The 13674-nt window shown below is 38.3% G+C and overlaps 1 protein-coding gene across 1 annotated transcript; it reads left to right on the top strand.

Annotated features, from left to right (window-relative positions):
• The first annotated feature begins 3017 nt into the window (after positions 1–3017).
• On the top strand, positions 3018–9969 carry slc25a48 (solute carrier family 25 member 48). Its single transcript, XM_036568511.1, has 7 exons — positions 3018–3271; positions 4405–4448; positions 4786–4857; positions 5039–5291; positions 6120–6395; positions 6909–7042; positions 7884–9969. Exons 1-7 carry the CDS (start codon positions 3226–3228, stop codon positions 7986–7988), a joined length of 930 nt encoding a protein of 309 aa, XP_036424404.1. The 5' UTR covers positions 3018–3225; the 3' UTR covers positions 7989–9969.
• Positions 9970–13674: the final 3705 nt, after the last annotated feature.

Raw genomic sequence — 13674 nt, 5'->3', positions numbered from 1 at the left:
TTCACATAGTTTGAAAGTCTCCTATGGTGAAATGTTTAACTGAAGGCATATATGTCAGCTTGTATCTATACTGGTTGAACAAGCTTTTGCCTTAGAGCCTATACAGCCTGTCTCAGATTCAAGTGTGTTGAAACATGTTTAAGAAACCAGAGTCAACACTATATATAGTGAAGGAGGTCACAGGTTTTCTTATACCATATCGGAATGTCAGTGGGTTCATATTCCATTTGGTCGTCGAGAAGGAGGCTGGTTGGTTTGATGTGGCTATAGCATTGCACATGGGAAGTAAATCCATAAGACACAATATTTAGTAAGACTGTGGGCCTACTCATGATATACTCTCTTAGAAATAAAAATTCTGAATGTTTAGTTGGTGCAGAACATTATATGGTGGTCTTTAAATCCCTTACTCTGTACTCCTATTACATAAGTATGCCTCAGTCAGTTTGAATTGCTTTCCATGTAGTTACTGAGTAATAAGACTTATGATATAATAAGCCTGGGATTTAAACTTAAAAAGATTCTTAACACTGGCACATCCCATACACAAGAATGGTTCTTCAAAGAACCATCCATTTAAAAAGTGGTTTGTTCTAAAAGAACCCTTTTTGGTGCCTTTATTTTAAGAGTGCTGGTTATTTCTGATCACAGCCTGGACTACGTGTCAGCCTATGGTGAGAAAGCCAAGAAAGAGCCAAAAGAGTCAGTGCCAGTGCACGAGGGGTTTATTTGGAAATAAGCTATGTTATCAGTCCTGCACAGTTGTGACTATGCTGTAAACATCTGTGAAGGAGACCCGCCCCTGGGGCCTTTCATAATTACTGTAGCGGCTGCAACGGTCCAGCAGTGACAGGAAATACAGACGAGTTCTTATATTTCATAGCTCAAGCTTCGCTATGCATTCCCATAAATATTTCCACTCACATAGTGCTAATATGCCAACAAGAAAAGCTGACACATCTAAGTAAGCATACATTCAAGGACTGTAATGTTCTATCAGGCCTGTCAGACGCTGGTTATTTTCCATGAAGTTGTTATCAGCAAAAAAGGTCTGTGTTATCAAGATCACATATATGGTTATTTTTAACCCAACCAGACATCTCAGTCAGAGTGTCTTAATGAGACGATCAAATGTGCCGTGTTCATACTTTAACAGACGTCCTATTTAGACTACTAAAGTGAAATTCCGCCATGTTTTTGTTTTTTTTTTTACTTTAATTCTCTGGATAATGATGGGCTTACAAATGACACATTGCCTTTGATTAGTGGTCATCTCTTCTTAAAGGGAAAAGGTTGAGATATAAAGAAAGTCATTCAGAGTAGTTTATTGTGAAATGGTGCATTACCATTACTAAGATTTCTTATAGTGGTAGTGATAAGAACCAGGGGTTGCAATGTCTACATCATAAATAGAGCTATTTTGTGTGCTACCGAAAAAAACAACCAATGAACTACATGTGTCTTCTGAGTTATTATATATAATGTTGATGAAAAATCAGAAAAAATAAGTTTTCTCTGGGGATTCTTTTGCCATACCATGCTCTTCATGTACCCCTCTGCCATGATTTATCCCAAAACTATCAGAAAAATATGTCTCAGGCATTGGACAACGCACTTGTTACAATTTCATGTAATAACATTCTGTGAGGGAATATTTAGAGGCATTAAACACTTTGTCAAAACAATTTATACATGAAATTTGAAATATTGGTGGAATTTCCCTTTATAAAGAGATACCAACTGATAGCTGGTGTTCATTTGTAAGCCAAGGATTATCCAGAGCATTAAAGGTCGAACAAAATAGGATTATAACAAAAATCACCTTGGTGGTTTGACCCTGTATGATTAATAGTATAGATTTTTTGTTTCAATTTTGTTATTCTTTTTTTAAAATATAAATAATAGTCACACTCTTAAAAACAAACATTCTGAAATGGTTCTTGGCTGTCCTATGAGAAAATCTGGCTTATGGCAATATATTGATTTAAATATATGACAGATATTATAATTTATGGATTTCCTTTATATCCAACTTATACTAGTCACATATGGGCATACATGTGACATATATGCCAAATTATCTGAAATGTGGCCATTTTTAAAATACAGAACAGGAGAATGTTACCTCCCTGACTGCAGTTTGCTGACTGTAAAGTTTGGTGGAGGAGGGATAATGCTATGGAGTTCTTTTTCAGGGGTTGGCCTAGGCCCCTTAGTTCCAGTGAAGGGAAATATAAATGTTTCAGCAAATCAAGACATACTGGACAAATGTATACTTCCAACTTTGTGGGAACAGTTTGGGGAAGACCCTTTTCTGCTCCAGCATGACTGTGCCCCAGTGAGTGTGGTGTGGAAGAACTTCAATGGTCCTCACACAGCCCTGACGTCAACCCCATCAAACACCTTTGGGATGCACTAGAACAGCGATTGTGAGACAGACCCTCTTGTCCACCATCAGTGTCTGACTTCACAAACGCTCTTCTGGATGAATGGGCAAAAATTCCCACAGACACTCTCCAAAATCTTGTAGAAAGCTTCCCAGAAGAGTGGAAGCTGTTATATCTGCAAAGTGGGGACCGACTCCATATTAATGCCTATGGATTTAGAATGGGATGTCATAAAAGCCCCTGTAGGTCTAACATGCAGGTGTCCCAATACATGCCCATATAGTGTATATTATGCACATATTTCCAAAATTTGATAGTTATGCGTGATGTGGTGGTCCTTTAATCTTTGCAAATGATTTTCAAATTTTTAAAGGAGCACCAGTTGAAAAGTTGTTTAGGGAATCAAAAGTACTTCTTCACTGGCATCCCTCCAAATAAACCAGAGCACCCTTCTTTTGAAGAGTATAGTCTTCCATGGAACCAGCTATTGATTGTGGACTAAAGGTAGACAATCAAGGAAAGTAGGCTATAAAGGATCGAATGGAGAACAGAAAAACAGTGAACTCGTTTGGAAATGTGCCAAATGTTCTCATGGTATATGTTTTGATCCTGATAACGCCACTCAGCCTGTCTCGCAATGCTATTGGTTGCTCAGGCTGTGGACTCCGTATCTCTACAACGCCCCCAAAATGTACACATCAGGGGGAAAGTTGTGCTGTTGGCTTCAGGTCTTAATGCGTTAGAGAAACATGCTGAGGTTTAAAATGTTCTCGGATGTTTGACCAGCATCTGTGCGATTACTCGATTTTTACCTCAGACTGAAACGTCGCCGACTAAGATGACATTCTTTCGGCTGGATGACTTTTTGGCAGGATGGATTGGAGGTGAGTGCTTTTTTTGCAGCGTGTTTATTTCAGTCACTCTTTAGCTCGGCTGCTTATGGTCACGGAACCGGCGAATTGGAAAAGATAAAGAAATGAACGCGATTTTTTGCTCGACGTGCTTTGTTTAAAATGTGTGGTGGAAATGCAGAGCTAACGATGAACGAAGCTTAAGTCGGTTTCTTATTCGCCAGCTTCTTTTTCGATGTTTACTGGTCCACCTTAAATGGTGCAGCAGTTACGTTGTGGCGTCTGGCTGCCTGAGGCGCCGGAGTGTAACTGCTGCACCATTTAAGGTGGAACGGGAAAATCCGAGTGAGAAGCTGGCGAATAGGAAAGCCTCGTTTACGGTGACTGTTTCGAGTCCAAAAAACATCACAAATAACAAGTAACGGCTATCCACGGTCTATATATTGACCACGTTATATTGAACTCGGGCATGGTCGCCACTAGCCGTGATAAAAGTCTTCAAGTGATTTGGTGTAACGTTAGTTAAGCGGCAGCGAATGAAAAGCACAGCTTTATGATGTGATCGAGAGTCTCGCTCGCTTTTTCTGGAAAACCCTCCAAAGTTTGAAAAGGAAAAACTGAAAATAGAAACCACAGAAATGGTAAAGCGACAGGAGGTTTGAGGGGCGCTGCTGCACTTTGTTTACTTTACTTTTCTCCTCGTTTTCTTTGTAAATGCAAGGCACATAGCAGCAAACACTGTAATGCTAATGGAAGTGCAATAAGTCCCTTTCACTTTTAAAGGCCACTTCAGATTTTTTTCCCCGAGTCGTACAGGAGTCGCTAGGTTTCAAGTTTGTTTGCACTGCAGGTTGTTTTGGGGAGCCTGGCAGGGTCCAGGGGCTACCGGCCTTTGGCCAGCCTCAATAAAATCAAACCTCAGGGAGTGTCCAAGTTTGCTTGCTGGATTGCCAGTCTTTTTATTTGTCTGTGCATTCACCCTAAAACGCACAATGTATGGTATTCATCATAGAAGACAAAGTGGTATTCATGAGTCCGCCACTGGGCCGTCCACCCACAAAACTGTCATGAAAAACTGCTCGTCCTCTCCAATGGCTTGTGGTGCCCCCCTTAAAATAATTCAGCAGGTTTTTTTTTACACACAATGCTGCTTTCTTTTGTTTCAGGTGCATCCAGTGTGATTGTGGGACATCCACTTGACACAGTTAAGGTATCCAAACTCATTCTTTTACCAGAAAAAAAGAGGGAATATCTTGTTTCATGTGGGGAAAAAAGACTAAACTATCTTAAAACCACTGGGGTATTCAGTCCTGCTCCTGGAGATCTACTGCCCTGCAGAGTTGAGCTCCAACCCTTATCTAACACACCTGATCTGGGTAAAGATGATCTGAACTTTAGAGTCAGGTGTGTTGGATCTGAATTCTCCAGGGTGGTAGATCTCCAGGACCAGGTATGAGCACCTTGATCTAAGCAAATAGAAGACAGCTGTGATTTGAGTATTTTGTCCAGGGCGTATCCTTGTTAAATTGTTATTTAAATCTGTGCAGACACGTTTACAAGCAGGCAAAGGATACAAGAACACTATCCACTGTATTGTCACCATCTACAAAAAGGAAACCGTAAGTGAACAGCTACTGCTCTTTTGTATGAGCACTATGATAGCTTGGTCCTGGAATGTCCCTTGAGGTTTTTTGTTTCTCGTACTTAACATTCTTGTATCTGTACAGCAAGAACTGCCTGAAGAAAGCAGCTAACCGGTTCTTTCCTCGTCATACCTATCAATTTCTGCTCTTGCGTTAGGTTGCCGGCTTTTTCAAAGGCCTCTCCTTTCCCCTGGCTAGCATCACACTCTACAACTCGATGGTGTTTGGCTTCTTCAGCAATTCTCAGAGACTCATTAGCAAGCTTCGTTATGGTGACGGGAGACACCCTTCTGGTATGCTTGACCTGACTGTGGCCAGCATGATGACAGGCCTGGTATCAGTAGGCCTGGGAGCCCCTGTGGATCTAGTCAAAATCAGGCTGCAAATGCAAACACAACCAGTTCTTGCAGGTAGGTCTGAAATTCAAATGAGGTGAGCTATAGTATTTGGGTATACAGTCATATGCAAAAGTTTGGGGGCCCTTGGTCAGATTGCTTGTTTTGTTGATTTTCTAAGGGAGAATAAGAACACATCCTCAACAAAGAACAGCCTTCTGCACATTTTAATATAATAACTGTTTTATTTGCTGAATTTAATATATTGAAAAAAATTAAACATACAATGCAGTCTGTGCAAATGTTATGGCACATTTTATATTTTCTCAAATATATTCAACTTAGCAAATAAATTGAATTCGTGCACTAAAATATGCAGAAAAATTTAATATTTAAGTTTGTCCCCTGTAGGGAATTTGTTAACTTACAAAGCATTTAAATTGACTAGGGGCACCCAAACATTTGCATTCTATTGTATGTAAATGAAATGTTAGCTAAGATAGGGTTAAAAACAGTAGAGATGGTATATCAGTTTTGAAGGGTATCAGTATGGGGCCAGTATTAACAGAAGATGCTGAATCAGATATCGGAAAGGAAAACAGAGTGAATCTGATCCAAGCCTGTAACAAATCTATCCTGAAATAGCTCACTTACATTGAGATGGGATAGAAGAATGTTTGAGTAGTTTCAGCACGATAGCCTACTTCTAAATGCTCATCTTAAGTGAAGTACTTGAAATAAAATGGCTCATTTAGAGCAGTTTTTAAAGACTGGAATTGGTCTCAGCCAATAGGTCCAGGTTTCAATATTAGTATTTGAAAAGAAAATGTAGTATCAGACAATCTCTGCTTAGTAGATTTATTCACACTGTATTTCTTGTGTACAACTTGTCTCTGTTTCCAGAAAACGTCACCCTTGCTGGCAATGGCAGTGTCCCACTTCGGTCAGTGGGCCTGCAGGCCCAGTCTGTCTACAGAGGCCCCCTTCACTGTATCAGCAGCATCCTGCAGACTGAGGGAATCCAAGGGTTGTACAGAGGGGCAGGAGCCATGGTGCTGCGCGATGTGCCCGGTTATGCCCTTTATTTCATCCCATACACTTTATTCTGTGACTGGTTAAACCCTAATGGGAACAGCTCCCCTCACCCCTGCTCCATTTGGCTCGCTGGAGGATTAGCAGGTACATGAGGGTTTGTCACTAAATGTCTTCTCTGGACTGCATTGATTCAGGTTGTTTGTTCAATCATAAGAAGTGACACACAAGTGCACTATCAACTTGGAGAAACTCCAAGGACAGCTAGTGCAGTGCTAGCCCTGTGTGTATTTACTCAGGTGCCCCTGCTTTATTCTCTCCAAGTTCTAATGAGTGAAAAGATCACAGGATAATAAAGGCTCAGTGCAACTCTCTTCACTCACTTAGAAGAATCAAATCAGTGTGATTTTTACCAGTAAATCCCCAGGACCTCAACAACGGTCAATATTGTCGGCCCTACGAATATACTGGAAAAAATCATACTGATTGGTTAGTGCAGTTTTTAAATGCAGCACTACTAGTGAGTCTCTTTGTCAAAATATCATGAATCATATTGTTAATCATGAAAATGTCTTCAAGCATTGTGATGTAAGATTTTTGCCACATTGCCCACCCCTACACTCAAGTCCCACTCTGTCTTGTATGTGTCTTTTCCTTCAGGATCCATATCTTGGGTCACAGCAACACCAGCTGATGTGGTTAAGAGTCGATTGCAGGCAGACGCCATGCAGCACAGGAAATATAAAGGAATTGTCCATTGCATCATACAGAGTTACAAGACAGAGGGACTACATGTAAGTACACCAGACTAGACAGATAGACTTTAATGCCATGTCATCCCTGTGTTGTGCTGAAAGAGATTACTAGCAATGGCACATTGAGAGGCTTTTATTGTCGGCCCAGACAGGAAATGACCTGTAATGACATTGTTGCATAATAAAATAATCAGTAATGAAAAGTTCACCTTGCATAAATAGGAGAGATACTGGTCTGTATGTCTGTCTGAATGCCAGGTGGGCAGAGATCAATAAGGTCATGGAGTATACCAAATGAGAACATTGCACTTGATTTCTATTTTTTTATTTCTTCAGTGGACAGTTAAAAAAAGTAAAAAATTAGGCTAAGTTTTGGCTACTTTGGCTAACTTATTTCTTTGCAGGCTCAGCACACTTGAAATGCACATGTTTAGAGTACTGGATTGATGCACATTTACTCTGAGACTCCCAGTAATATATAGCATGTAACATTTCCAATGCAAAATCGGAAAACAAAAAAGTGTATATATAATGCATATATATATATATACACATCTATATGTGAAAATATGTATATAGCCCTATATAATTCTACAGTACTCCATAATTACAGTTGAATCTGTAGAAACCCTAACCCTAAAATATAAAAAATTGAATCTAATATTCAGAATTGAAAGCCATATTAAGCCTGAGGATATGTGTATCATTACTTCCCTACTCATAACTCTTGAATCCTATTTGCATATCTTCAAAACATGAAATATAACCTTCAGGTTTACTACTGCATAATTACTAGACTATAGCTGTGATTGGTATACCATGTGACTTGAATATGGATTGAACTGTTTTTAACTATTTATTCACTTGTTCCCTAATTCAGGTTTTCTTCCGCGGTGCAACGGTGAATGCTGTCAGAGGATTTCCCATGAGTGCTACTATGTTCCTGGGTTATGAACTTTCCCTCAAGTTTTTCCGAAGCCTGTAACAACCTTCCAGAACTCCACTTAACACTGAGACTGACTAGTTCTTAATGTGGATAATATTCATCTATTATTTTACTGTTTACAAATCTGCATGTGGGTTAGCTAGTTGATACTCTGCTATGGTATCAGTTACATTTTCGCTTATTTCTTATATTAAGAAAGAGGAAACACATGAATTAGTCATGGTTTACAGGTGTTAACAGAGGTTTTACTAGACTATTTTAATGTATCTATATTTAGAGTTGATTTCCAAAATTTTTGTTTTACTTATGGTAACATGATTTCACTTTAAACATTGATACTGGCTTTGAAAAAATGGCCACTATCAGTCAACAGTTCACATATCTTAAGATGCTGTGCAATATTTTATCATTTGTAGATAACCAGATTCAAGCTTGAGATGTTTGTTGAGATGTTTATATTATTAATATCATGCATATATGGAAATACAGTCAATTGCATTCCATAAAGAAAAGTATAGCAAACAAATGTAGTGTTTTGCCTAAACCTGTGGAAAATGTCTTTTTCTGCACTAAATGTGATCTTTCAGCTGCAGTAGCTGCACAGATAAAGCTGTTTTAGAAAAACATGACTGTTATCAACAAACAAATGGACATTGCAACATGGATTATAGATTTTAGATTCCAAAAAAGAAAAACTTTAAACTTTTTTTTTCAATTAGTCAGTCATTCCATACACAGAACCCTGCAAAATGAGGTTAATCATTGATCAGGTTGTTTGCTAAATGTGAAGTTCACATGCCTTTATCGATCAAAGGTTTAATTATTCATATAACCTAAATTTGCATTAAAAAATCCAGGACAACAGAATGTCGGGGACAGAGCTGCATCTCTGACTTGCATAATCATCAGCTTTGTTCGAACATTAGCTTCTTTGTGCTTTCAGCAAGCAAAAGCAAATTCAGGACGTCTTTCAGATATCAGCTACACACTCCTGCAGAATCATAATGAGATGAGAACAGATGCAATCAAAATGGCAAAATTAATCAAGGAAATTGTTCTGTTTGTTGAATATCATTCCTATAGCAGAAAAACACTCCACCAATTTAATAGCAGAGTGACTGGCTGAAGGGTTTTCTTGGTCTCTTAAGTTAATGCTGCATTGAAGCGCGCTTAAAAACACATTCCTTTGTAGCTTTGTACCTAGCTGCACTCCACCGTTCTATAGAATGGGCAATATATTATTATATATTATGATATATTGTTAACTCTACATGCTCAGCATTACACCAACGTTTAGCCATGTTTGTAGTGAACATGAAAAACTCAAACATGTACTTGCGGCCTAAATGAGAACTCTCTTAGCCTTTCCTTTAGAGTACAAAGCAAATCAGTTCGGATTAGTATGTGCTTTTGCACTTAAAGGGGAATTCCACCAATTTTTAAAATTTCTGCATAGTTGAGTCATTGAGATATAAACAGTCATTCAGAGTATTTTGATGTGAAGCCCTATGTTGCTGTCTAATTAATATTTAAATATATGGACTATTTACAGGGAAATTCCACCCATTTTCCAAATTTATGCACATTTAAATTGTTGAGCTGTAAGCAGTCATTCAGAGTGGTTTGGTGTGAAATGGTTAGTTGTAGAGAAAATTGTTGACTTGGATTTCTCCATAATGGTGGTGGGAGGAACCAGGGGAGACCATGCCTACAACACAAATATACCTGTTTTATTTAGTATTCAGAACTACCCGTGAAATTCTTGAGTTCTTATGAGTTTTTATATGTAATGTTGATGATGGTAAAATAGTGGTAAATCTGATGTAAATCACAGTTTTCTATGAGGACTATTTTGCTGTAAAACACCCAGTGTTATCCTCTACACCATGTATGGGTTTTAACTTCTTAACTTCTTAAGGCCAGGGCCTGCTGGCGGGCCCCAATAATAATAATAATGAAAGTGAAAGTAAAAGTAATAGTAATATTCCAGTAAAAAACAAAGGGGAAAAAAAAAAAAAAATAGTTAAACGCTGACATAAAGAAATATGTTTTTAACTGTTTTTAAAAACATTGTCAGAAGGAGCCTCACGGATGTTTTTTGGTAATGTGTTCCAGATCCTTGGGGCAAAAAAACAGCACCCTGCCTCTCCACTATTTTTAAGTTGTATACATGGAATATGGAGAAGGCAGCACTGGATGATCTTAAAGCTCAATTTGGAACATAATCTATCAGGAAATGTATGAAGGTCCGATTGTATTAAGCGATTTAGAAACTAGAAGTAAATTTTTATAGTTGATTCTAAAAGAGACAGGCAGCCAGTTGAGTAATGCTAAAACTGGTCTAATATGATCTTGTTTCTGGTCTGGGTTAATATTCTTGCAAAGTTTTATTACACAATTTAATACCCTAAAAATAGCTCAACCCGTTTGCATTGAAGTCTCTTTAGTTACAGAATAATAAGATTAATGTATGTAATAAGTCTGGGATTTCAAGGGGTTTAAAATGTCTAATGTAATAACTTTCACTGAGGGAGGCATTAAACACTTCATATGTCTGGTTCCTATCATCACCACTGTGAATAATTCTAACTAAATAAGTTTCACTAGAACAGAGCATTTCACATCACACCACTCCAATGGCTTTGTTTACAGACATGGTATCTTGTTTATTTGCAACTAACATTGCATCAGTTCACAGTAATATGTGTATAGAATATTATAGACATGGAAAGGAAGAAAGGGAAAAAAAACTTTATTTGTTTTGGAGGGGGCAAAAGGTCTTAGACCATCTTAGAACATGTTATGCAAAGTTGTTTATCCATAAGCCATTATAAAAAAACACTATTAGAATAAATAAAAGTAAACAAATAAACCATACATTGAAGTTTTATGCATGTCACTGTGTTGTGTCGGACCTCTCCTCAAGGTAGCCCAGTATTTACAGATACCATCTAATACCTAGTTTATCTAAACAACACCTCATTAAATTAAATCAGGAGAGGTGCTGATGGAATTGAATCAATACATGTGATGGCTGGAGTGCAGCAAGAAGTCAGAAACCTTCCTCATCAACTTCTAATAAAGACATTAATGACTTACAAACAAGCAATTCTTGTTACTTCTACTGTATGAATATTTATGTGTTTATACTGATGTTATTTGTGTTTTAATAGGCAGGAGCACACTTATTGTTATGATAAATAGCTTTCATCAGTTTTAATGATTCCCTAAGAGGATCCTTGCAGAGAACCCAAGAATTTATGTGATGTTGCTGAATTAAGAAGTTTTTGGTAAGGAAGTTCTTCCTGACTCTTTAACTAACAAGCCAGCAGAAACAAAAAGGTCCATTTGAACAGAGTTGGCTGATGTCAGTGAAAATTCCAAGCAGTTTAAACAAACACATTGCAATTACATTAACAGATACTTTGTGTATTTCTATTTTATTTTGAACATCCAAATGCTGCTTTGAAGTCAGCACTACATGCTGTTATTTCTTTATACTCAAGGCAGTTAAGTTTAAAACCACAATCTGGAATTTGTGTTCACATATGTTGGCAATAATCATAAAACCAAAGGGAGTTCTGTGCGTTTGTGAATGTTCATAAACATAGTTGCAAATGAAAAACGGATACTGGGCCTCTGGGAAGGAGAACTTTGGGAAAAGACCGTTGACAGTGATTTGTGACAAGATTGTAACCAACATTAAGGTCACTCAGAGTAAGTTTTGACCCTTTCATAGGACCACTCTATATTCAGTAACTGCTGCACGTGGGATTATATCCTCTGGGAGATGATGAACTGGACAGCCACATTATATCCATCCACTAGACGGCGCCATTGCTTCTGAAACAAAAAATCAATACAGTATTCTATGCTCTGTCTGATAAGTGATGCATTTTTCTACACTAGAGGTCGGCAGTGTACTGTTAAAAAAAGGTGCCAGAAGTGGTTCTATGGAGGGAGCCACAGTATAACTACGTTTGGGTCCCTAAAGAATCGTTTTTTGTAGAGGAGCTATGAGGGAGTAAAGATGCTCCACATTAATGTTGCACGATGTATCGAATGTTTGATGCGTATTTAATACTACAGCATAATAATCAACTTTTAATTTATTTTCAAATCTTTCTATAACCTCTTAAAATCTCAGGCTTATTACATACTAAGGCTTATTATTCAGTAGCTACATGGACTACACTGCAAACTTTCAGTTATAGAAGTGTGTAGTAAAACTTTGTACCCACTGGTGGTCCTAGCTATTTAAGGAGTTAAATAGAGTGACACTATGTTATTCTGTCTGTAAGCAAATTATATTGTGCATGCGACTCAGATGTGCCTTATTATTAGCATATCTAAAATTTACAGATGAGCTTAATTCAGTAAAATATAGAGCTCATGTTTGTACAATCAACAGAAGATTTAACTAATCTTCTGCTTGTTTTAATACAGTATGATCAATATCAGGCTATACTGAGCCAGAGGGGAGAGCAGTCATTTGAAACACCACTTCTCAGTCGACTTCAAGACACTCAGGTGTATGGAGTGCTCACCTATAGCCAGAGCCAATTTGACAGGAGCCTGCTCAATTCTTATTTCTCTCATTACATCAAAAATATGACTGCAAAATGACAGAGGGCGCCTGCGAGCGAGTCCTCAATGAATGGAAGTGAATGGAACAAAACAGATAGTTTCTAATCCCTTGCCCAGGACCTTTCTTTCATTTTGGAAAGTAGAAGGATGTATTTCACTAAAAAAGCAATGAGAACTTCACAGTATATTTCCTTTTTTAACAGTAAATGAGTTTTGTGCAGCAGGACGCTAGCATTACTGCTACTGAGTGCTGATTGGTCGGTGAGCTGATCAGCTCATTGGCTTAAAGAAGCAGTTCGCGCTCACTGACTTATAACTCGAGTTCAAAAGCATCAAAAATACAACAACGGTGTTAAAATGTTTTATGCTGTTCTGTGTTCAGGAAATGAATTAATTCTTCTGTATAGAATGTTTAAGCCTTTACAAACTATTAACACACTGTGATTTTTGCTCAAATGCTCCACATCAAGGCCAGAAACATACTCAACGCAAGTACACAAATGCAAATGACAATGCTCGGTCAGTGTATTGCTCAGTCCTTCTGTACAAACTGATCGTGTGTTATGTTACTGTGGCGGTTAAAACACTCAGTACTGAAGGGGGCAATAGAGGACAAATCAGAGATCTACTGTTATTCCAACATCCTCAACAGCTAAACATGGACAAGTAGAGGAGAGTGAGCTGCTTTACCTCTTCTATTGGAACTGGTAGATGATAATGTTTTATTTTTCATGTTTATGTAAGCCATCTTTGCATGAGACTCAACTGCTCCTCTGCTATGGCAGTTGAGAAAGCACACTGGCGGTGTAAGACCGCTTGTAACACTCAGAATGCAGCTCACGTTTGCGTTGCGTTATGACATGCGCATGACACATTTTTAGACGCAACTGCACGCAAAACCCCGTCTACGTAGCTCAAAGCATCTGCATTTGCGTCCTTGTGTGAAGTATGTTTTGGGCCTAATCTATTCATTTTAGACTCGCTCGGGTGTGCCCTCTTGTGGTTTACAAACCCATAAGACGTGAGTGGCAGTTCTCCTCACTACAAATTCTCTGCTACAGCCACAGAACTAAAACGGCATTCTCCTGTACTACACACACTATAGTAATGAATGGACTTCTAATGGTAGTGTACTAGT

This window comes from Colossoma macropomum, unplaced genomic scaffold (assembly GCF_904425465.1).
Source record: "Colossoma macropomum unplaced genomic scaffold, Colossoma_macropomum, whole genome shotgun sequence".
Lineage (NCBI taxonomy): Eukaryota > Metazoa > Chordata > Actinopteri > Characiformes > Serrasalmidae > Colossoma > Colossoma macropomum.
The sequence above is the reverse complement of the archived record's forward strand: the minus strand, read 5'-3'. Positions and strand labels throughout refer to the sequence as shown.